This window comes from Colletotrichum godetiae, assembly GCF_030913485.1.
Source record: "Colletotrichum godetiae strain CBS 193.32 chromosome Unknown BDP55scaffold_93, whole genome shotgun sequence".
Taxonomy (NCBI): Eukaryota; Fungi; Ascomycota; class Sordariomycetes; order Glomerellales; family Glomerellaceae; genus Colletotrichum; species Colletotrichum godetiae.
In genome coordinates, this window is record NW_026851341.1 from 62547 (window position 1) to 85770 (window position 23224).

General features: G+C 54.2%; 9 protein-coding genes across 9 annotated transcripts; 5 read left to right on the forward strand and 4 right to left on the reverse strand.

The window, feature by feature from the left end:
- Positions 1–182: 182 nt before the first annotated feature.
- On the forward strand, positions 183–1881 carry BDP55DRAFT_567277 (major facilitator superfamily transporter; the record flags this gene model as incomplete). The annotated part of the gene is made up of 3 exons (XM_060570578.1): positions 183–359; positions 423–1700; positions 1753–1881. 3 exons carry the CDS (start codon positions 183–185, stop codon positions 1879–1881), a joined length of 1584 nt encoding a protein of 527 aa, XP_060422184.1.
- An 853-nt stretch (positions 1882–2734) lies between these two features.
- BDP55DRAFT_567259 (carboxypeptidase) lies at positions 2735–4402 on the forward strand (the record flags this gene model as incomplete). The annotated part of the gene is made up of 2 exons (XM_060570575.1): positions 2735–2966; positions 3018–4402. The coding sequence occupies 2 exons, from the start codon at positions 2735–2737 to the stop codon at positions 4400–4402; spliced, it is 1617 nt and encodes a 538-aa protein (XP_060422185.1).
- Positions 4403–4504: 102 nt separating this feature from the next.
- BDP55DRAFT_638754 (uncharacterized protein) lies at positions 4505–5414 on the reverse strand (the record flags this gene model as incomplete). The annotated part of the gene is made up of 2 exons (XM_060573154.1): positions 4505–4972; positions 5040–5414. 2 exons carry the CDS (start codon positions 5412–5414, stop codon positions 4505–4507), a joined length of 843 nt encoding a protein of 280 aa, XP_060422186.1.
- A 1426-nt stretch (positions 5415–6840) lies between these two features.
- BDP55DRAFT_761739 (uncharacterized protein) lies at positions 6841–8517 on the forward strand (the record flags this gene model as incomplete). The annotated part of the gene is made up of 2 exons (XM_060580876.1): positions 6841–7524; positions 7581–8517. The coding sequence occupies 2 exons, from the start codon at positions 6841–6843 to the stop codon at positions 8256–8258; spliced, it is 1362 nt and encodes a 453-aa protein (XP_060422187.1). The 3' UTR covers positions 8259–8517.
- A 3833-nt stretch (positions 8518–12350) lies between these two features.
- On the forward strand, positions 12351–15115 carry BDP55DRAFT_734925 (uncharacterized protein; the record flags this gene model as incomplete). Its single annotated transcript, XM_060580262.1, has 3 exons — positions 12351–12464; positions 12573–12900; positions 12954–15115. The coding sequence occupies 3 exons, from the start codon at positions 12351–12353 to the stop codon at positions 15113–15115; spliced, it is 2604 nt and encodes an 867-aa protein (XP_060422188.1).
- A 286-nt stretch (positions 15116–15401) lies between these two features.
- On the reverse strand, positions 15402–16815 carry BDP55DRAFT_623663 (bacilysin biosynthesis oxidoreductase bacC; the record flags this gene model as incomplete). Its single annotated transcript, XM_060571392.1, has 4 exons — positions 16168–16815; positions 15957–16122; positions 15639–15812; positions 15402–15571 (listed from the first exon to the last, which is right to left on the reverse strand). The coding sequence occupies exons 1-4, from the start codon at positions 16453–16455 to the stop codon at positions 15402–15404; spliced, it is 798 nt and encodes a 265-aa protein (XP_060422189.1). The 5' UTR covers positions 16456–16815.
- A 566-nt stretch (positions 16816–17381) lies between these two features.
- Positions 17382–17952, reverse strand: BDP55DRAFT_567296 (uncharacterized protein; the record flags this gene model as incomplete). Its single annotated transcript, XM_060570581.1, has 2 exons — positions 17382–17646; positions 17744–17952. The coding sequence occupies 2 exons, from the start codon at positions 17950–17952 to the stop codon at positions 17382–17384; spliced, it is 474 nt and encodes a 157-aa protein (XP_060422190.1).
- Positions 17953–18642: 690 nt separating this feature from the next.
- BDP55DRAFT_699005 (uncharacterized protein) lies at positions 18643–19976 on the reverse strand (the record flags this gene model as incomplete). The annotated part of the gene is made up of 3 exons (XM_060577847.1): positions 18643–19009; positions 19099–19468; positions 19529–19976. 3 exons carry the CDS (start codon positions 19974–19976, stop codon positions 18643–18645), a joined length of 1185 nt encoding a protein of 394 aa, XP_060422191.1.
- Positions 19977–20835: 859 nt separating this feature from the next.
- Positions 20836–22474, forward strand: BDP55DRAFT_721436 (NmrA-like family protein; the record flags this gene model as incomplete). Its single annotated transcript, XM_060578514.1, has 4 exons — positions 20836–20907; positions 21140–21218; positions 21325–21587; positions 21664–22474. 4 exons carry the CDS (start codon positions 20836–20838, stop codon positions 22321–22323), a joined length of 1074 nt encoding a protein of 357 aa, XP_060422192.1. The 3' UTR covers positions 22324–22474.
- Between the last annotated feature and the right edge of the window lie 750 nt (positions 22475–23224).

Consider the following 23224-nt stretch of genomic DNA (forward strand, 5'->3'; position numbering starts at 1 on the left):
AGTGTGGCGACCGCGCGCCGTACATATGGCGCTGATCTCCCGCGAGGCTCTCCACACCATGACTCCGAAACTTTCATGACTATTTGCTCTTTGGGGAAACGTCAAGGTTGCGCTACCTGTAGTGTTGGTTTCGCGTCGTGTTGTATTTCCTCCATTTCTCAGGCACATAGATTCGCGTCGAGATGGGCACCGACACAGATCCCGCGCGAAAGCTCGACACAGCGCAAAAGGTCGACTCGCATGCTGGTGCGGCTCACAATGGGAGCATTGGCATCCATGGCATCGACGATGCTGCCATCATTCCCAAGGGTGCTCTAGATCCCGTCTACGAGGCCAAAGCTCGGGTGCTGAATCGCGCTGTACGTTGCTGTTTGCGAACTAGTTGAACACCGGAGCATATCATCGCTGACTTCCGTCTCCAGATTCAAGATATCGGTATGGGCTGGTATCAGTGGCAGCTTTTCATCGTCGTCGGATTTGGGTGGGCAAGCGACAACCTTTGGCCGATTGTAACTTCGCTCATCTTCACCCCGATCACCAACGAATTCGGCCCTTCACGCCCGCCCCTACTTACACTGTCACAAAACATTGGTCTCCTGGCAGGTGCCATGTTCTGGGGGTTTGGATGCGACCTATTTGGTAGGAAAGTGGCTTTCAATATGACTCTCGGTCTGACTGCTCTCTGGGGTATGGCTGCTGCCGGCGCGCCCAGCTTCGCGGGCATCGGCATCTTTGCGGCCTTTTGGTCCTTTGGTGTAGGGGGCAACCTTCCTGTCGATTCGGCCATCTTCCTCGAGTTCCTCCCAGGAACCCATCAATACCTGTTGACAGTCCTTTCTATTGACTGGGCCATCGCCCAAGTCATTGCCACTCTCATTGCTTGGCCCCTCCTCGGCAATCTCACATGCCAAGAAGGTGCGACTTGCACGAAAGCCAACAATATGGGTTGGCGATACTTCCTGATCACCATCGGTGGCCTGACTCTGCTCATGTTCTTGATTCGATTTGTTCTCTTCACCATCTACGAGTCGCCCAAGTATCTCATGGGCAAAGGCCGCGACGAAGATGCCGTCCGAGTCGTTCACGAAGTTGCGAGGCGAAACGGGAAACTCACGTCGTTGTCAATTGAGGATCTGAAGGCATGCGAGCCAGAAGGATACGTCGCGCGCACTGACGCCGCTACAGCGGTCAAACGGAATCTGGAGAAGCTTGATCTAAGCCGGATACGCGTGCTTTTCTCTACTCGCCGCCTGGCTCTGAGTACGGGCACAATCATGGCCATCTGGGCGCTGATCGGCCTTGGGTATCCTCTCTATAACGCCTTCATACCTTATATCCAGGCTACCCGTGGAGCGGAACTGGGCGATGGCAGCACGTATTTGACATATCGCAACAGTCTGATCATTGCGGTGTTAGGCGTGCCTGGAGCCCTGCTTGGTGGCTGGCTGGTAGAGCTGCCGGCACTAGGCCGCAAAGGCACACTTGCCATTAGCACCGTTGCCACCGGCGTCTTCCTCTACTGCTCGACTACGGCTATGACTAGCAATGCGCTGCTGGGCTGGAATTGCGCCTTCAACTTTTGCAGCAACGTCATGTACGCGGTGCTCTACGGCTTCACCCCGGAGCTCTTCCCCACTCCGCAGCGCGGCACCGGTAACGCACTCACGGCGACCTGCAACCGCATCTTCGGGATCATGGCTGTAAGTGCAACATGCGAAGACCGGGACATCAATGCTGACACAATGCCCGCAGCCAATTGTCGCTATGTTCGCCAACCTGAAGACATCGGCTCCCGTTTACACCAGTGGTGCGCTCTTCATTGCAGCCGGACTTTTAGTACTGATATTGCCGTTCGAGTCACGAGGAAAGGCCGCGTTGTAATCCATGATGAACATCTAGTACTCCGTTCGTGTCTCGTGTCCGAAGATACTTTAGAAATGATTGAGGCCTTCCCTCTCGCTGTTGGGGAAGGTTAATAAGACCCCTCGACTTCTTGGCATTCAGTGATTGTAATGATCATCGTCTTCGCGAGTCACCTTCGTTATGTATCTGATGGTTGGTGTCGGCACGAAGCCGCTCCGCAACTCGGCCATTGCCCGCGGAGTCGGACAACTGCGTATCTATTCATCACCAGTTTGCACAGCCGTGTTCTTGGCGAGCGTGGTTTAGGGAGCCTCCAACCCGAACATCGGCAACTCAATATGAACCCGTGGACCCATTGCAGTCTTTCGGAGAGATTCTATACGTCAATGGCAGATGGCATATCTCGCTGCGGGGGCCCGAAGTCTTGGCGACATGGTCACCGTTATCTGCACCCACGGGGATTCCCCCGCTTTCCCCTCATCTTTTCTACTGAGCTGCCTCATCCAGTTTCGTTGCCAATGTTGACACTAATTCAAATCGGACCTACGATGAGAGCCTTGATGGATTCCAGTAGTCTATTGCCGGTTGATATCGGTAATTCCTCCGACATTGGTTGAATCATCAATCGTCAACTCCGGAATGAGATCAGCCAAGCCAACGGTCATGTCAGGGACGGACTCCCGCCACGCGTTGACGAGCCATTATCCTCTGCATGGTGCTACGCTACCCCATCGCGACATTGACGCCTTGGAGAATAAGAGGGATGTCAAAAGGGCCGAAGCTGCTCTTCTCTGAAATCTCTCTGTCAGATCCCGGCGCTGCTTCGTTCTGGTACTCAACGGCCTCTCACAACCTCACGTTGTCCAGCACGATGGTCGCTACATCTCGCCTGAGCCTGCTTGGCTTGTCTCTACTCTCGTCTGTTCAGGCGGCTCAGTATGGGTACAACCACGTAACTGTGCGTAAGGATACGGACATTGTCGCGGCCAACTTCAAGGATATCGAGGGCGTCGACTTGCTTTCGCCTGCATTTCTAACCCCGGACACGATTCCTGCAGGCTTCTCTGATGGCACACAGGGCCCGACAGATGACGATCTTCTTGGTGAGCTTTCAACGAGCAGCTTTGTCTAAACAATGACTAACCAGTCCAAAGATTCTTTTGTTCAAGACTTGGCCGACAAGAACGACTGGTTGACCTACAATAAAGCCAACTTCACCTCAGAGGAAGGCCGCCCGTTTCCCTACCTCCACCTGTCTTCGACAAAGCTCTCTCGCAGGGTTTCAAACTCGACCGGCAAGGTCAGGGTTTGGGTCCAAGGCGCCGTACACGGCAACGAGCCAGCCGGCGATCAGTCACTTTTGGCCCTCCTCGGAGCCCTAGACGCGAACCAGACATGGGCTGCCTCGCTCCTCGAGAAGCTCGACATCGTCATACTGCCTCGGTACAACCCCGACGGCGTAGGCTACTTCCAGCGCACCCTAGCCACCAACTATGACCCCAACCGCGACCACGTCAAGCTCGCCCGCAAGCAGACCCGTGATATCAAATCCCTCTTTGGCGAGTTCGCTCCCCACGTCGCCATCGACATGCACGAATATAGCGCCACCGCCCGCTACGGAAGCTACTACCACGCCGCCGACGGCCTCTTCTCTGCCGCCAAGAACCTCAACATTCACCAAGACATCCGCACGCTGTCCGAGGAAGTCTTTGCGAAAAACATCGGCTCGGATATGGAGGCCCGGGGCCTGCGCTGGGAGCCGTACGTGACGGGATCCACCAGCACCAACCCGGCGTTCAAGCCCACCTTCGCCGAGGCCGGTTCGGATGCCAAGATTGGTCGCAACGCCATGGGCCTCACGCAGTGCGTCACCTTCCTCATCGAGATGCGCGGCATCTTCCTCGCGGACCAGGAATTCCAGCGCCGCACCGTCGCCGGCCTGACCATGGCCTCGAGCATCCTCCAAACCGCCGCCGACAACGCCGAAAAGGTCTACACGACAATCGAATCCTCCATCGCCGACTTTGCGTCCGCCACCTCGGAGATCATCGTTACAGACTCCTCGCCGCTCGTCCAGCGCACATTCAAAATGGTCAACATCAACAACGGCTCCGTCACCGACGTGCCTATCAACTTCCGCTCCACCACGCCCGTGACGGCCAACATCACCCGCGCCCGCCCCGAAGCCTACCTCATCCCCGTCGCCTGGGCCGATCTCGCCGAGCGCCTGCGCGTGTCTGGCCTCGAGGTCGAGACCCTGAGCGAGCCGTACGTCGGTACTGTCGAGGCGTACGACATCACGTCGGCCGTGTTTGAGACGGAGTACTACGAGGGCGTCGTGCGTGCTGCCGTGACGACAGAGGCGCTTATCAAGGAGGTGAATTTACCTGCTGGTAGCTTCATTGTTAGCACAAGGCAGAAGAATGCTGCGCTTGCGTTTGTGGCGCTTGAGCCGGAGAATATTGATTCGTATGCTAGTTTTAACATTGTGCCTGTTGAGGCTGGGGATGAGTATCCCATTTACAGGGTGTTGGCATGATTGCGCCAATTGAGATGACAGAACATGCAAGTGCAACCATTTAATAACAACTCTTCGTTGCAAATAATTCCGAAAAGGCCCCTTCGTTGAAAATGTGACACATTACGCTTCGAGCTTCCTCCGCCATTCAATCACCCCAACATCCTCCCTCCCTATCATGAACCGCACCCCACACCTCAACAGCTCCGCTAGCACCTCCATCTCCTCCTCATCTCTTGGCCCGTAGACCATCAGATAGGAATCCGCGAGATGTAACCTGTTAGCTAAGAAGGAGCCCCTGGGAAGGGAGAGGCGGTGGCGCTCGGCCCAGCGTTTCTGGATGGCGAGTTTGGCGTCGGCGGGGGCGAGGTAGAGGTGGATGGAGAGGTCTGTGTGGTGGTGGGCTATTTCGCCGCGGGCGACGACGGGAGTGGATGAGGATGTGGTGGTGGCCCCCGAAGAAGAAGCGAGAGAAGACAGAACTTGAGGATGGAGGAAGAGGGCTGGATTGTTGCGTTCGTAGAGGGAGAGTTTTGTGGTTAGGAGGGATGGGTTCTGTGTTACTGCGTTGGCGAAGAGGTTTTCAATAAACTAGTTCATCGTCAGTCGACTACTCACACAAACTCATTTTCATACGAAGGGTTTATCGATGTGTTACCTCTCTCATCTTCTCCGGCGCATGCTGACTTAGTTGCCGATGCGGCACGATCCCGCCCAATTCGGCCCTCTCCCCGTTTCTCTCAGGTAAAGCCCGGATCTCGGCGTGAGAGCCTTGGTCTGGGTAATCGCCCGTCCATGTCGCTGAGCTTTTGGAGAGTGCGAAGGGGCGGAGGCCGAGAGTGACGAGGAGCCAGCCTAGAGCGTTGTGCGGAACGCCGCCTGGGCCGAGGGCGATGTAGGCTCTGTAGTCGCGGTAGGCTGCCCAGAGGAGGAGTGGTGTTGCGAGGGTGGTGAGGAGGGTTGTTGGGCGGTGGCGGAGGGAGTGGAGGAGCGGGGTGATGTGGTTGAGGAGGGGTTGTGTGGTTGCTGACATTTGGCTGTTTTGGTATTGGGGTAAAGGGTAGTATTTGTGAAAAAGTGGTAAGTAGTTGTCGAGATAAAGAATGGTTCAATGGATTAGATGAGTATGGAGGGAGATGAATTAGTGACAATGAGGCTGAGATGAGTGACGTTCGGGGAGTTTGGGGAAGAGCGGGCGGGAGATCCGGGGAAGTGGGGTTAGTCAGCCCGAGGGCCGTGCAGTTACACAATCACCTGGATTCCGGCGCTCCGAGGTATCCTCGGCTTTTATGGGTCATTCCGATGTTACGGAGATTCCATGCCGGTTCTTAGAATGCTGCTTGTAGGGATCTCCTGTGAATTTACCGAGGAAAGAGCCATTGTAAACATAACCCTCCTCCTGTAATGGGCCCGCTGGAGGCTGTCAGCTGGGAGAGATCTCGTGTCGACCATCGGAGTCATCCAGGTCCCCCGATATGTAGTTACCTACAGTAGCACGGCCCAAGACACCAGCTTCATGGTAACGATGACTTTACAGGGCGAAGGAACCCTAGGTATTTACGGCAAAGTGATCGGAAAACACTACGTGGAGTTTGTCAATTCTCAATCGGCGCGCTTCACCCAACTCCCGGTCTGACCTTGCTGGGTCCATGGATCTGGCAGATAATCCATGAGATCTATTCCAAGATTGAAAGAAAACTGCTTTCGCAATGACTTAGATATGCTGCTTAGCTTTGTCTCAAGTATGGTGGAACACAATGCTGTTGTTCTTGGTTTAGCTGCTTTGAGACTCTGGACATTGTTCCGCCATTTTCCCTTCAACATAGCATCTCAGGCATTGAGTTTGTAAGGACTGTCGAACAATAGCCTTGATAATCCCTAATGAAACGAATTCATATATTACCAGTGTCTGTGTTTCTCCCTATCATCCAACAACCAAGCTCAAGAAGACAGCTTCATAAGTGAGTAGATACCAACCCAACCCCATCATCTCGATCCATCGACATCTGGTTCCAAACCACATATCACCGCCGCGTTCAACCATACGATACACACATCCCAAAAGGTCCGCTTCGAACCAAACCCCCTAGCTCATCAAGCCCTTACCTCACAATGAACCAACTCGTAAAGTTCACCCGCCGTGTAAAAGTAACCATCACCGACAGCCCCCCCTCCTCCCCAGAAGAACCCCCGCGCTCCTTCTTTAACACAACCCCACCCCCCATCCTCCGCCGCGTCTCCAACCGCATTGCATCAGGCCTCAAAGACCTCACAGAAAAGCCCCCTTCCTCCCCTTCCTTACGCCCTCCCCAAAACGAATCCTCCGCAAGCCTAGTCCCCGTCATCAGAAGCCTCTCCCTCCGCAGCGTCCGCAGCGTGCTCGGCGCAGGCGGCGGAGGCGGCAGCAGCAGGAACAAACCGATCCCCACCTCCCCTACCGCATCCCGGACCCGGATCCCATGGCCCCCCTGCGCGGCGGACGGAGCACGAACCCCGGCACCGTGAAACACGTCCGCGATAAGTTTGTGCGGTGGACGGCGCGTCCGGATGGGGAGTATGATGCCCGCTGGAAGGGCGCTTGTATCCCTACGGGCGACCATGTACTAAAGATGCTGGATTGGTATAGCCATTGTGATGTCTACGAGTTCCCCTTTATTGGTAACGTCACGCGGATGAGCTGTGGCGCGACGAATGCATTTTACTTTGTTGAATTCGAGCCCCTTTCCAGACCTGTCGGCCAGGGTAAGATGTCGCCTCTCCCGCGACAGGTGGTCCTCAAGCTCAGTCTACCTGTTTGCCCTCACGACAAGCTCGAGGCAGAGGTCGCAGCCATGGTGTTCGCTAGGCAAGTATCCCCGGCCGTTGTGCCCCAGGTCCTCGTCTTTGACTCTATCGGTAGGGGCCCACTCGGGCTAGAGTGGATGATAATGGAGGTACGCACCGGGTTCCCTCTACTCAGCGCGATCGAGGAGAACTATGCCCTCGCGGCGCACGACTTACACGCAGCTAAGCAAGAGACTGGCTTGGAAGGGTTCATGGATATATCGCCCGGCACCATGCCGAACCTCAACGACGAGGACATGAAAGCCATTGCGACGGAGATACAACTCTTTCTCTCTGAGCTGCAGAACGCTCTGCCGACTGTCCCAAAAAAAACCAGGTAAACATTGGCAGTCTTCGTATCGACTGGTCAAAGAAGGAGTTCTTCACTGGCCCCATTGTCCACCCTCACTTCTACGGCGCTGAAAGGTACTGGTCAGTTCAGAACAACGGGCCGTTCAGACGGATCAAAGATTATGTCGACGCTTACGCCGCAATCTGGGAGCTAAAATATAAAAAGTATCCCGAGATCAAAGAGCGCATACGAAAATTACGAGAGGTTGCCCTGAAGATGACAAACCGTATGGGGTTCATGGTCCCGAACCCATGTATGTTAGAAGCGACTCATGGCAGCGTGGATGGCTGGCCTGTGACGCTGGTCCATCCTGATCCTCACCCAGGCACAATCCTCTTTGACGGCAAACGGAAGTTGGCAGCCGTCATGGGATGGGAGAGTGCAGTGCTGATACCAGCACCGCTGCGAAATCTTCCAGTGGCGCTGGACTGGGCGATGCAACTATACGGAGTGGCAGATGCCATTGACCCTATGCAAGTGAACGTGCTTGGGGCGTTGCCCGTTCGCAAAGAGCGCGTACTACGGACGATGCAGGAATGGGCAAAGAGAAACGCCTCTGAATCATTGGAGCCTGTGATGAATTTCCAAGGAGGTGTCGATGCCTCTTTTCAAGCATTGAAGATAGCTTGCGAAGATATGATGCGGCAACGGGGTATAGATTGGATTGAGCGTGTCCATTCACAGCTTGTTGTCCGCTCGTAAGGAAACGATTATCGCCAGCGCCATGGTCCCACGGAGAGAGAAAGCTAGGTCAAGTCTTGTGCGCCCGGAAGGCTTGAACGGGAGGAAAGGAATTCATAGACAGCCTAGCAATTTCATATCCATGCAGGAAAAGTTGCTACCAGACTGAGTGATGCAAAGGAAGGGTGTTGATGGCCTCGCATTCTGTGAGAAGTACTGCGCCACATCAGTGCAGGCATATAGACGAGATCGAAGCAGATCTCGGGTGACGGCTGTCAGGAGGAGGTGCTCCGGGGACTATGCACCCATCACGTTGAATATCAATTAGGCTTGGCAAGGCATCCTTGTGAGTTCGTGGGGCAATCAGCCGCGTGAATCGAAATGGGGGCACTGACAAGGATGAGTTGGACGGGGGATAGGGATTATGGGTTACTAGCAGGTAGAGAATAGGGATGCAAAAGATTACTTGATGCCTGAGTCCTGAGTCTTGTGACAGCTCATGGACCTTGGAAGAGCACTTGGAAAAGCAAAGCGGCCGTCAGGGCCAGGCAGAGGCTTCGGGCCGCTCAGAAGTTAGAAGGGAGATTGCAGGTCGAAGGAAATGAATCCATGGGTTGGTGATGCAGTGGCGTGCCGAAACACACAAGAATGGCGTCACAGGGAGCTGAGATATCCGTGAGGTGCATCGCACTAATGACCGGACCTTGACGTCATGGATTGCACGCTGGTGCTTTTCTCGGGGCTGGTGGTGTGTGTTTGAGTGTTTGCTGGTCGATCGCGATTCCGGAGAAAGAGAAGTATTCGTATGGAAAAATAAGAGGAAGACACCATGCCATGTGTAGCGTCCTAGACCACAAGAGCTCAAGGAGGGCCGCATCAATGGGGTGCGTGGATGCCAAAAAGATGACAAGAAACCAGATCTTGATAGAAATGAGATGGGGACAGCTGGACAAGCACCTGAGAGCTCACAGACTTGACAGACTCGACAGGGCTTGAACACGTCTTGACTAGGGGATTACGTGTCAGTGGCCCGTAGCGGCATCCACTGCGTGACGAATTGGGAGCAGTTGACAGCAATAAAGTGACAGAAGGGGAGGTGATCGTTGGGCGACGTCGTCTGAGCAAGGCTCGAACGGGTTGCGATGCCGCTGCCAATGTGCCAATGATTGGCAATGCAGAATGCAGAATGCCATGGGTTCGAGGTTAGGTTGATGGAGACCTGGAGACCTGGACGTGGCGCTTGCCAGATCCTTGCATCAGTTTATTCCGAATGCCGTGATGATCCCGGCCTTGGCGCGTATTGTTTGATGAATGGCAAGTGTGGCGTATTTGGCGAATTGAGCAAGTATTGAGGGATACCAGATTGAAGAGGCCTAGACGTTCTGTGGCTGTGAAGAATAAATCATCGAGTGTGGCCGGGGGTTGGGGTGTGATTGAAACGCAGAGAGTATGCTGAATTGCTGACGCTATAGCTCTTGCGCAGCTCTTGGGATGCTTGGATGCATCTGGCTGGGGGGACGGTTACATTGTACGGGAAGGATGAGAATGCATAGGGAATAATCTCCAGAACTGGTGAGGCGTTGAGAAATCATCCGTGAAAAATTGACCAGCAGCCAGCGGGAGGCAGAGACATGTTTCTCCCGGGCTCATGCTCCTGCCTCCCGTCGTCGCTTCTGTTGGTTGGTCAATGGATAATGGCAGGGAAGGAGCAAGGACGGGGAGGGAGGAAGGAAGGAAGGAAAGGAGGAGGACGGGAGAGGCTAGAACCGAGCTGAAGTGGGGCCAAGCAAGTTCCATCGGGGGTAGTCCTAGGTATGTCACTTCGTACCTTCCGATGCACGTTCAAAAAACCAAGCGTGGAAAGAGAGAGACGCTTAGCGCGAAGATGCCTGTCGCGTCCAGACCCGCGCTTTCGTTGACATGACGACATGTTCAACACCACGCCATTTACATCGAGGGTTGCAAACTTGCTGGAAGTCGCGATGGGTTGCTGAAACAGCGGAAATCCCATGTGCCTTTGTACCGCTGCAGTCTCCCCAATGGCCTCCCCATGGCAGCGTGTCATCTCGATCCAGTCCCAAAGTGGGCAGAGTGTTTGAGACACAACAAATCTACGGGATATTGGACAGGGCCACCGGGCCATCCACACCGGTGCACACAGCACGCAGCACGCAGCACATCCCTTCTGCATCCCGTCATATCCTGGCGCACATCATTCAGAGTTGTCCAAAGATGCCACGACCCGATTGGTGATTCACGAGGACGACGGACGCTTTGTTCCACAGCTGTCTGGCCTGACTGATACTTGATGGAAAATACCGATGGGGAAAGATGAGAAGTGGACAGTTCGTGGACTAGCAGCCTGAGAACTGAGCAATTGATGAGAAAGACAGCAATCACCTCCAAGCACAACAGGGAGACTGTGTGGTGATACGAGGCATTGACTCGGGATAGCGTCCGAATAGTCGAGCTATCCACCGTTGACAATTTCAGACAGCGCCTAGCACGAAACTCTCCTAGGTGATCTGATATCCGTAGTGCGACAGAGATCCCATCACGAGGGAAGGCTGGGAAACGGTTGTCTGAGAAGCAGCCGCCCGGACGCTTGTACAGTACATGTACGATTCCAGAGTACAGACAGATACTTCCCGTGCTCCCTACCGTCCAACCTACCTACATCGGACCATTTTGCAACAATAAAGGAACCCGACGGTCGCGAACAGCGGCGACTGTGGTGCGGAAGTTGGCAGGAGTCTAGACCGTGTTTTCCAAAGTCTGCATCGGAAGACCCGGAGACGTCTTGCCGGAGATGTCCAGTCACTCCAAACCCAATGCGTCGATGCTTGTGGTGTGTTGCTTTCCCAGAAAATCGAACAGGGTGACATTATCGACGATGTTCGCTGTCCTCTGCGATGGACGATGAAAAGATGTCGAGATGCTGTCTACCAGTGACCACCCAGACTGCGCAAAGCGTACGGGGTGGGACCGCTAAGAAAGTGGGTGCGAATCTCCCCAGGCCACTAATGCGAATAGGAGACGTACTAAAAATGCCAGTGCTTCGCCAGCTGGAACTCAGTCAACTCAGTCTTTTGCGCTCTAATGCTTGGCCCAGCCGAGGCGAAGCAGGGGCACAGGGGCTGGATCTCTGAAGCAAGCAGCAAGCAAGGCAGGGGCAGGCAGGTTCAGCTGTGGTTGCCCTCGCTCTTCCCGCAAGGTCTGTTGTATTCGTTGGTGGTGCAGGCGCAGAAAAGGTACATTGTCTTTCGGTAGGTACTCCGTACGAAAGTACTCTCTTGGTCTGAAGTTCTGACGGGTGCGGGAAGGTACCTACCTGCCTCCCTCCACCCAGCATCGCAGCACGCACCTGCCTGCCAAAATGGCCGATGACGTAGTGCATCAAATTCCTGCCCCCTTCCTTCACGTCACCGTCACTATCGCCGAGTCCCACGACCAGACCGGGCAGGACCACTTCACCCACAACCGCCAATTTTTGCTAGCAGGGCCACGGAAGGCACGCAGGGTAGGTAGGCAGGTACCTTACCAGCGAGTGGTATCCGTAGACACACAGCTAATCCAAGGGGAGGAAGGAACCATTATGAACTGGGCTGGAAGGACCAAGCTCCCACTGCACCTGCCTTCTCCTAATTGGAAAGTACCGGGCCCGCCTCCTGCTGGCTAAATCACCGTAGTGAGGTGGACGAACGCCTGCCACGCGCGTTGCTTTGCCGCCTCCCTTCCAAATAATCGTTGGCCCAGTTTCATTCTGACGCAGGCTTTTTTTTTTCTTTCTTCCAGGTTCTATCCCCTGGACACGACGCCAGAAAGAAGGTATAAACACCTCCTCGCCTACAGTTCCCCTTTCTTGCAGACCTCTTCTTCTTCTTCCTCATCGATACGATACCTTTTCCTGTTTCACCCTTTTTGAACAGGAACACCATCTTGGCGATTCTCATTATACCCAATTTCCCTGTGATACCCCCCGAAATACCCAATACCACGAAATTCCTTTTTGTTCCTGTGCGCCACTACCGATAATTACCCTCCTCTCAACCACGCACTCAAGAACAGAAATCAACAAGCAGTTTCATTGCGCGATAGTTACGATACCCCATCATGTCAGCAAACGTCAACAAACCGACGGACCTCAAGCAGAAGGAGGCCGATGTCAACCGCAAGCTCCAGCTCTACGGCATCCTCTCCGCTTTCCAGGCTGGCAAGGTTCCTTCGGTACGTCGATGCCGGCATGGCGGCAAGGGCCCACGCGGTCCCCGCTGGGCTGATCCCTGACCCGCAACCCTACATTTTTGCGTGATACTGACGTGGTCCTCGCAACAGAATGACCAAATCGATGTCGCCTTGAATAGCTTCCTCGCATCCAAGGCTCTTTCAAACCCTCCTGAGAAGCTTTCTCCCGAAGGCCGCGCACTGATTGCCGATGCGCGCGAGGTTGTCATTCAAGCCAAGAACCTTTTGTTGTCGAAGAACCAAGGCAACTTGCTCCAAGATTTCATCTGGCAGACTGAGCAATTCGACCCCAAGGCCGTCGATGTTCCTGGCGCTCCCATCAACAAGGAGGCTGCTCAGCAGCATGGCGATAAGGCCTTAGAGGGTCTCCGGACCCTTGGAACTCTGCTCATCACCAACGGACAGTTCCGCAAACTTCGTATGTCAAATTATGATACCATCTCATTGGGCTACAATCTAACACCATTTCAGTCAAGGATGCTACCGTCCTTCTCCGCGACATGGCTGGTGATGCCGCTACCAACGCTGCTCAGCGTGTTCGCCCCTCAGGCGAAGCCCTCCAGGACATCGACCGCCCCGCCGATGACAACACTTGGCACGACGCTCCCGACTTCTCCAAGGAGAACTTCAAGAAGCAGGCTCAGGGTGTCTACAAGGGCTCTCCTGCTGATGATGCTCGGGAAGCCCTCGCTGCTGGTACTCAGGCTGCCCACCCCAACGGGTCGCAGAACCCTCAGGATTTGGCCGCGACTGCCGCTCGTGATCAGCAGCAGGGCACCAATTCAGGTGTCAACGCCCAGGGTGGCATCAACGCTGCCCGAGATGTCATCCAGAAGAAGTATAACGAGAACGTTGATGGCGAGACCAAGGAGCAGGCGCGCCAGCGCAAGGAGGAGTATCTCCGTCGGTCCAAGGAGTACTTCAACAAGAAGATGCCCCAAGAACGCAAGGACCAGACTATATGGCGCCTGAAGAAGATGGTGCTTGAATGCCAGCAGCACCCCGACTACTCCCAAGCCATTGAGACTCTGCTCAACCTCGCCGAGGAGTACGCCGGCCACTCCCGCACTCTTGCCCAGGGCGGGTCCGGCACCGTCAAGGATACTCGTGCCGGTCTTGCCCAGGCCGAGTCTGATCTCAAGACGCTTATCGAGCGCTTTGCCAACGGCACCTCTACCAAGGATTTCTTCGAGTCGATCAACCAAATTTACCGCGATGCTGACAATGATCGCGAGCTGAAGGACTGGTTCAAGGCTATGGACCGCTATGTCCGCCGCTGCCTTCTGGAGCAGGGATACATCCTGGACGAGGACTCGAACCAGGAGTGGAACCACCTGTATGACCACGGTCGCTACTTGCTTCGCGAGAAATACCGCGCTCATACCGACCGTGTCTTTGACGAGGTCAAGTTCTTGATCGACCAGTTTGACCAGGATCCTCAGAACAAGCGCTTCGGCTTGGCCGTTCAGAAGCTCTTCACCGATCTCGGCAATGATGAGAATGGCAAGCCCACCTTCAAGCCTCACTTGCTCAAGGATCTCTCCGAGGTTATCATTCCGGGCATCTTCGAGAACGTCGCTTACCTCCCGGTTCCTCGTATCGAGTACAGCGATCCTCAGTTCGATGCTGTCATCGAGAACCTTGTCTTGGAGTCCGACAACTTCATGCCCAACGTTCTCGAGATTAACAGCGAGAACTACTTCCTCTGGGGACGCAAGAAGATCGCCAATAAGCACAAGCAATCATTTGAGGTGAAGGTTGCTGGTGTCCAGCTTGATCTTCGCGATGTCAGCTACCACGTCAAGCGCAAGCAAGGCTTCCCTTCGATCACCGACACCGGTGTTGCCGACATTCTTCTCGCTGGTGATGGGTTCTCCTTCAAGATGAAGCTTTCTTCCGCCGACAAGACAGACAGACAGAACTTCTTCAAGGTTGACAAGGTTGACGTTGACATCAAGCACATGAGCATCAAGCTCAAGCAATCTAAGCACAAGCTTCTGTTCGGTCTCTTCAAGCCAATTATGCTCAAGGTCCTCCGCCCTGCTCTCCAGAAGGCTGTCGAGAAGGCCATCAAGGATCAGGCCACTCAACTGGACAGCATTCTCTACCAGATCAAGCAGGAAGCCGACCGTGCTCTCGACGAGGCTCGCTCCAACCCCGAGAACACTCCCAACATCTACAACCGTTATGCTACCGCCCTGCAGAAGCGTGCTCTCCAGGCGAAGCAGAAGGCAGACGAAGTCACCGCCGACAAGAAAGTCAACTACGCCATCACCAAGGAGGACTCCATCTTCCCCGACATTCACCTTCCTGGAGGTATCAGCTCCAAGGCCACCGAGTACAAGGAATTGGCTCGCAAGGGTGAGCGCTGGGAGAGCCCGGTCTTCGCCATCGGCAAGGCCAGCAAGTCTACCGACATCCCCGATGCGCCTCGCATCGAGCGCAAGAAGCACGGCCTTCCTAACCAGCAGGGCGTGTATGCCCCTCACGCCCCTGGCCAGGTCAACGGCGGTGACTTGAACACCAACCTCACCTCTGGCTACCCTGCTTCCGGCTACGACGCTCACCCCAACGGCGGTCTTAACGGCACCGTCAACACTCTTTCTACCCCTGCTCACGTCAGCGGATACTAGAGCGTGGAATTTTATTCTTTTCCTTTGTGACAGACGTGGATCAAATGACGAGTTGACGGCAAACGAAAAGGCTTATACCCGGACGGAGAATTCAGTTTGGGTCAACAGACAGTTGAAGGTTAATGATGCGGTCCCTTAGTAATAATTTTTCTTTGGCACAATTCAATTGGTTTCAAACACTATGCTATGTGGATGCGACAGCTCTCCCCTCCAGCTTGTGACGTTTGGGCAAGCTTGCCAAGACAAGTTAAAGCCAACCGCCAAGTGTTATACTACACCTCCATGCTCAGAGCGATGTCCAGCCCATATCGGTCGGCACAAGCGCGCCATTAATGGTGTTCATCCCGCCAGAACACAGGCTCACCACTGTCTTGGACACCTGATCCAGCGGCGACCATCCTAAATCCCAGCCACCCTTTGCCGGGTCACCTTGGCAGGTGTTGAATGTCGACACCACTAATTGACATTGTCAGCCATAGGTCCACATGAAGGTGGGCAATTTGCAAGAAGATGAGTGTCTTACCCATAGCGAGGCCCACGGGATGGAACTCTTTAATGTGTTCCTCGTCCCTGGCCATGTTTGTCATCATTGGGCCGGGCATGATGGCTAGGCACCGGATGCCTCTTGGACCGTAAAAGGCTGCTGTGCTTCGTGTCAGGCCGACTGTGCCGTGTTTGGAGGCTGTGTAGGCGACGCCTGTGGTTTTTGGTGGTTAGCTGAGCATTGAATCGAAAAATAGGTTTCTTCTCTCTCTTGGTTCATGTCATATCCGTCACCCCGTCCTCTTGTGATCAAGGTAGTGACAGTAAGATGAACTGAGATGAGAAGGGGTCCGCCTACCTGCTCTCGCGCCGTGAACTCCCGCCGCACTAATAACATTCAAAATAACCCCCCTCTGCCCATCAACAAGCTCCTGTTTTAGAAACTGCTGAATAGCATGCTGCGAGGTGACAAAACTGCCCGTCATGTTGACAAGGATCTGGCGGTCCCACATGGCCATCGGACACTCGCCGGTGGGGTGCATGAGGTCCGAGATGCCGGCGTTGTTGACGAGGACGTCGAGTCTACGGCCGCCATCGCCGCCGTCGACCCAAGAGGAGATTGCAGCGGCGACGGAGGCCGGTTCGGTGATGTCTGCTTTTACGGGGTGCAGGCGGGCGCGGAGGTCCGGACTGTGGTCATCGTCGAATTTGGAGGGAAGGGAGGCGAGGGCGGCGTCGGAGATGTCGAGGGCTAGGACGTTTGCGTTGGCGGCGAGGAAGTGGCGGGTTAGAGAGAGGCCTAGGCCTGAGGCTGCGCCTGTGACGAGGACTGTCTTTGAGGTGTAGTCTGTGGACATTGTTGGTTAGTGGGAAATGTGGTTGTGAGATTCTTGGTGGGTGTTTTCTTTTTTTGTGTGTGAATAGGATTGGTATATTGATGCTGATGATACTTTTCACGGGATTGAGAACTAAGTAGATCAAGGTATTCATGAGCACATTTGATTGAGATTATATACACGTTTCTAACTCATGGTCTGGCGGACTTTTGACAAGTAACATCCAAGGTGATGGAAGTGAGAATGCCTCTTAGCATGAAGCATCGCACCTCCGCCAGCATGGCAAAGAGAATCCGATACCGAAAACGACGGAGCATACGACGACAACATAGGAAGGAAAGCGATTGGACTGTACTTATTATATGCAATGCTATATCAACGGGAAACATGTATGTGCAGGTGTGTGTACACACGCAGCATGCAGCAAGTGCAAATCCGAACCTATCCTTTATGGACGCAGTGCTGTAAGGCGGGATGTTGATACTCCCCGAATTCAACGCTACCGCATTGCCGCATCCCGCGCATCGCGCTACGTAGGATTCTATAATGCTGACAGGCGGGCAACATATCTCCGGTGCGGAGGTTGGGAAGGTCATAGACAGGGTTTGGTGGTTGGTAAATGGCAATGGGGTAAGTAGAAGTATCAGACGTACAGAGAAGATCCTTATTGGGGAGACGCAGGTACCAAATACCGCAATAACTTCGCAGTGATTAACCCTGCAAAATGCTTGCGAAGTCCCCATGCAACTGCATATATGAATCCGGGGAGCACAGAGTTACACGCGGGACAGAGATGGATTGATTGGATGCGTATTCACGTATTCCATGTAGCCTCGGTACACCATGTGCTGTCCAGAAATTGACTTCCTTTGCTACTCTTCCAAGCGTACAGCTGTAGGTAGTTTCCCACACAATAATCTAGCAATCCAACTAGGCGATACACGAGATCAGTTACTCGCCTGCAACTGGTGCGGATCCGTCTGCTTGCTCTTCAACCCCGCCAATCCCGTCTGCCGATTCGCATCCCGCCCCGTCGTATTCTCCAGATTCCGCTCGCTCGAGGGTTTAGGGCCGAGGCCAGGTGTGATGGAAACTCCACCGCCGCGTGTGACGGCATCCGCGACGCCTGCTGCGCGGTCTGGGGCGCCGGTGAGGAAGGCGAAGGTGCCGCCTAGGGTTGCGGCGACGCCGAGAATAATGTAAAGTGCGCTCCTGTGGAATCAAGTAAGTTAGTGATTTGAAGTGAAAGAATGCTTAGGGCAAGAGGTGCTGAATGTGTTTAGAGCAGATGTGAGGGGGGGATGCTTACCTGTTTGTGATTTCATCTGGCTTGGTTCCAACTTTGGGGTTTGATGGAGACGGTGCCGGACGGGGGGGTGCTGAACCGGAGGGGTTGATGGGGTTTGGTGCTGGGGGCTCCTTCACGGCGTAACCGCGGCGCGGTGCGATTTGTGCGGAGGAACGGAAGGTGGGGTTTCGGAGGGCCGATTGAAGGCGGAGGGCTCTTGATGACGACATAATTGGTTGTGTTCTGATGATATGTTATGTTGGGTTGTGTTTACAGGGGACGGTTATCGACGTGGATACGACACTGTTGACAACTTTTAAAGGCTTTATAGTGTTTGTAGTCACGAGAGTTGTTCAAATAGTATGTCAAATGCTATGTTTCGCTTCCCTTGGATGGCAACGTGGATGTACGATGTTATATGACTATGGCGCGACATGGCGTTTTCGAGGTGCTCGGTTATGACGAGCGATGATGTAGATGATGCACCTTTCCGGGGCCCCTTTCTGAGGTACGGTACGGAGTACAGGTAGGTGCGTTCATCTCACTGCTAGCATCAGACGGTCTCAATGCTCGTTCTGTGGCACCAGGCACAATTGCCCTTTGCGTTCCAACGCAGGAACTCCCCAATGATGCATTAGGCTAGGTCGATGATTCATCAATGTTGATGATGTACCTTGCGGGTGGGGATATCAGACAGATTAGCCCCTGACAGGATCTGCAGTCGCCTACGACCCTGAGCTATCGCGGATCCAGCCGTTTGCTCTCAACTTCGTCGGCTCCCTTCGCCACTTTGACCAAACAGTCCATTATGTAAGGTAGATAGTCCACAGCTCAACTCACCCAACCCATATCGAGGGTGCACCCAATCCTTTTCCTCCTATCGTAGCCTCCTGTCTACGGCTCACAAACACGGATACGTCCTACCGATTCCTCAACGCTGCGTGGATCCCGTTATACGTCCAATTCAACCTCATCCGATCCAGCTGCGCCTGGGCCGACATATCCGTCACGTGCCTCGAGTTCTGCTGCACCTGCGACGCGCGCGGCCTGCGCACCGAGTCCCACGTCCGCAGCGCCAGCACGATGCTCTCGGGGTTATCGGCGTTGACGCCATCGTGGAGGAGCAGTCGCAACCCCTCGGCGTCCTCGATGGCCTGCGTCGCGCCCTGGCCTTGGAACGGCGTCATCGGGTGCGCCGCGTCGCCGACGAGGACGGCGCGGCCGCGGGTGTAGGTCGGTAGCGGATCTGCGTCTTTGACTTTGTAGAGGTGGATGTCTTGGGCGTTTCTTGATTATGTTTTCTCGTGTGTGAGCGAGTCCTCTATGCTTACTCGTGTATGTGATGGTTGTCGGCAGGTGAAGGGGGTGAGACTCACTTCATAATCTCCAGCATCCACGGCGCAAAGTCGAAAAAGTGATCCAGCATCTCCTCCGCGCTCCCCTCTGCGTTCCAGGAAGTGATGCTCTCCACAGACAGCATGGCGTCGGGGATCCTGTCTACGACGTTGAGCAGCGTCATGTCCCGGCAGGGGTAAAAGATAATGTTGCGGTGCGTCTCGTCGTCGGCCGTCATCATGTTGAGGAATCCGCTGTCGGAGGGGTCTATCGCTGCCGGGTATCCCCCCAAGATATCCCTCGCCTTCTCGAGAGGGAAAGTGAAGCGATAGAGTGAGGCCCCTGGTGACACCATGTGCGATGGACCGTCGACGACAGCCTGTCGGACGAGGGAATGGATGCCGTCTGCACCTGAGATGTTCGTCAATCTCGGGAGGCTTAATACAACACCAGATGCATGTATAGTCTTACCAACAATCACATCAGCAAAAACCACCTCCCCATCCTTCAACTTCACTTTCCCAGCCTCAACGTCAACACCAACAACCTGAACCCCCTCCACAACCCTCGCCGGCGGGCCTGAAATCCCCAACTTGGCCGCGTCCCCCGTCGCAAGCCTCAACAGCTCGTCCCGCAGATCACCGCGGTGCATCAGCAGCCACTCGCTCCCAAACGGCTCCGACACGCCCGTCATCTCCCTTAACAGATTCCCCTGTTTATCGTACGTCCTGGAGCCGGCGCACACGGTGGCCTTGACGTTATAGGGGCTGAACTGGAAGGCCTTTTTCAGCATCTTTGTACCGTTGGGACCTAGGCCGATGCCGGCGCCGCGCTCCGGTGCGGAGGCGGTATCGTCGCGGTCGTAGACTGTGACATCGTGTTTCTGGCGGAGGACGGCAGCGGCGGCGAGGCCTGCCATGCCGCCGCCTATTACTACCACCTGTAGCTTGTGGCTTGTCATTTCTCTCTGTGACATCTCTTCTGTTGGGTTACATCGCGCTCCGGGTGCGATGTTGGGAGGTGAGCATGTGATGTGCCATTGCGGACAACTTCAGGAGATGAGAGTAGCGGGCATGATTTCCTGTTCTAGCCGTCCACGCAGGAAACCTCGCTTCTGTGCAAATCTTGCAGAGTTTTGCTTGCTGAGACATCAAACGAAATTCTATTCATAGTCGCGGGTTTGTTTTGTTTTCGCTTTTGGGCTGATGTTTGCCAAGAGGGATGGGCAAACGTTAATGGCAACTCCAACTTTGCAAGAAGAACTCAAATACGGCCTGAGTTTGGCTCGAGGAGCGAATGAGAAATCAGCCCGACGAAGCTATACCCAATTGTTCATGCGTGCCGGTCCTTGTTATGGTTTCTCGTTTCTTGAAAGAGAGGGACCCCTCGGATCCGGGTAACTCATAGTTGGTGATGTCAGTCTGTGGTTTGAAGGATGCTGGTGGCGCCGAAATTGGGATCTTATTCCGCCCGTTCGGGGGCCGGCGCGGGCGGGACTTGGCCTCTGCTGGCCGTGTAAATTGGATCTCGATTGCTGAGTCCTGGACCACGGGCAACCGACCACTGAGATCCATGACGAACGTCTGGATTTTGAACAATGTAGATAGATATCGAAGTTCTGAATGTCTCAAAAGAGCGAAGGCTTTGGTTGAAAGAGAAGTTGAAGATGAACGATCTCGTCGGAGAACACAATACCCACACCTAAATCCTTTATTGGGGCCCGCCTTTCAATGCTGTCGCTTTTCAGGTCCCATTCATGATTACCGTTGACATCAATAATGGAAACCAAGCTACTGCTGTGGAAACGAGGTGACCCGAGAGGAGACAAATGCTTGGACATCAACGTTCTCGTAAGCCGGACACCCTTCTCCCCGCTTCGGGCCGTTTCAGGGACCCACCTTCGCGCTCCGACTCGGCCTTCGTCGGAGGGCGAGGCCCACAGTACATCACGCCAGCCAAGGGGGGGTCTCGGCACCGGTTGGGGCCTTATCGGCGCAATATGCGCCGCAGGATTGGTCATCTTTCTACGGTGGCTTTCCAATGCTGCATGCCCGCAAGCGTCACCACTCTGAACCCCCTTAGCTAGACAGCTATCTTAGTCGCGGACTTTCCTGTCGCGCGCGTCACCGCGATGGTGAAACTCCGCTGCATCGTGGAGATTGTATGTATTTGACATGAGCTGATATCTTGAATTTCGGAGAGTGAATTCTGTGTGTGTATCAATTACTTCTGACTCAACACTTCATCATCTACACTACCTTGATCAGACACAACATTGACAATGGCACGATCAATTCTGGTTTGCGGCGCGACTGGAAAGCAGGGCGGCGCAGTCATCAACCGCCTCGTCGAACAGAATGCCGACTTTGAGATCCTCGCCGTCACCCGCGACGCGACCTCGGGGTCCGCCCAGCGTCTTCTTAAGAAGTCGTCCAGTATTCACCTTGTGCAGGGAAATTTGGCGGACCCGGCAGCGCTGTTCAAGACCGCGCAGGGTGTTGCCACGTCTCCGATCTGGGGAGTCTTCAGCGTTCAGTTATGCCGTTACACTCTCATTGGCCTACCAATTTTCAGTGACAAAAAATAGCTGATGACGTGTCTTGTAGGTGCCCATGGGCTTTGGCCAAGGCGGAGGCGGCGAACTAGGCCAAGGCAAAGCCCTCGTCGACGCATCCCTCAAAGCCGGCGTCAAGTTCTTCGTCTACACCTCCGTCGAGCGACACGGCGCAGAAAACGCGACTAACGTGCCTCACTTCGCCCACAAGCACGAGATCGAGCAGCACCTCTTCAACAAGTCCAAGGGCACCGACATGGAGTGGGTCGTCCTCCGGCCAGTGGCTTTCATGGAGAACCTCATGGACAATTTCTTTGGGAAAGTGTTTGTCACGTCGTGGCGGATGGCGGTCAAGGAGAAGCCGCTGCAGCTCATTGCCGTTAGCGATATCGGATACTTCGGTGCAGAGGCGTTCCTCCATCCGGAGAGCTACAAGGGCCGTGGGATCTCACTTGCTGGCGATGACTTGACGATTGAGCAGTTTGCTGCGGTGTTCAAGAAGAACACGGGGAAGGAGCTGCCTGGGACGTATAGGATCTTGTGCTGGCTTTTCATGGCCATGGTCAAGGACTTTGGGTACATGTTCAAGTGGTTTTATGACGTTGGATATGATGTTGATATTGCGGCTTTGAGAAAGGAGCATCCTGCGCTGAAGGACTTTGAGACTTGGTTGAAGACGGAGAGTGAGTATGCGAGTGGCATTCGGTCATGATGGCACGAGTTGGGGAGGTTGTTCAGAATTGAGTGTGTCTTGGGTGGAAATCGAAGTCATGAGTGAATAGGGTGGCGGGGCTTGTGTAATATTAATAATCGAGGAGAAGTCTAAAGTACAATGGAGAATAGGCACATGATTTTCAAGCAACCGTTCCGTTGGCGATTACCTTTGTGATGATGGCCAGGCCCTACAGTAGGTATCAAGCATGCGTGTCTACTACCTCAACCAGAATTCTCAATGGCACGAACTAATCTACCCAAGAAGAAAGCTTACAGAAACTGCTTCTCAACCTTGCAGAAAGATTGAAATTCTGCCATTAACAATGTAATGTCTGCACAGGCCAAAAGAGGGTGGATTGCTGAGGCGGTAGGTACACACTGGTGAGAGGGTGATTCACTAACTCGGGTTCTTACGATGCCTCATGGCGCAGTCCCACTGGGTTGAGGTAGAGCCTCTCTGGTCACCGCCCCCGACCGTTATGAGGAGTGGATCATGCTCAATCCTCAACAATAAGTACCGGGCCATGTGGCCTAGGGGCTGGCTGGGACAGCTATGCTCCTGTTCCTTCCAGGATTCCGGCCTCCAACTCTCTATTGGTCCATGTTTTGTCTTCTTTTTTTCTGGTTTTCCGGGTGCTTCACACTATTCAACACTTTTACGTGGGTGTAAGAGTCGTAGCCGCCAAATCTGTGTAATACACAAGATCTATTAGAGCCTTACCAGTAGGCAAGTTGACGGTCTCAGTCAGAGTCCATTCCCCCAAATGTATCCAGTTTTCTTTCTTGGATAGGAAGCAACAGGAGAACGACGTCGATTAGCGTTCGGGCGCCTTTTGTGAAGGAGTAAAAAACAGGGCTTGCTTTCACACGTGACACCGGTCTCCGATAAAGAGCGACTC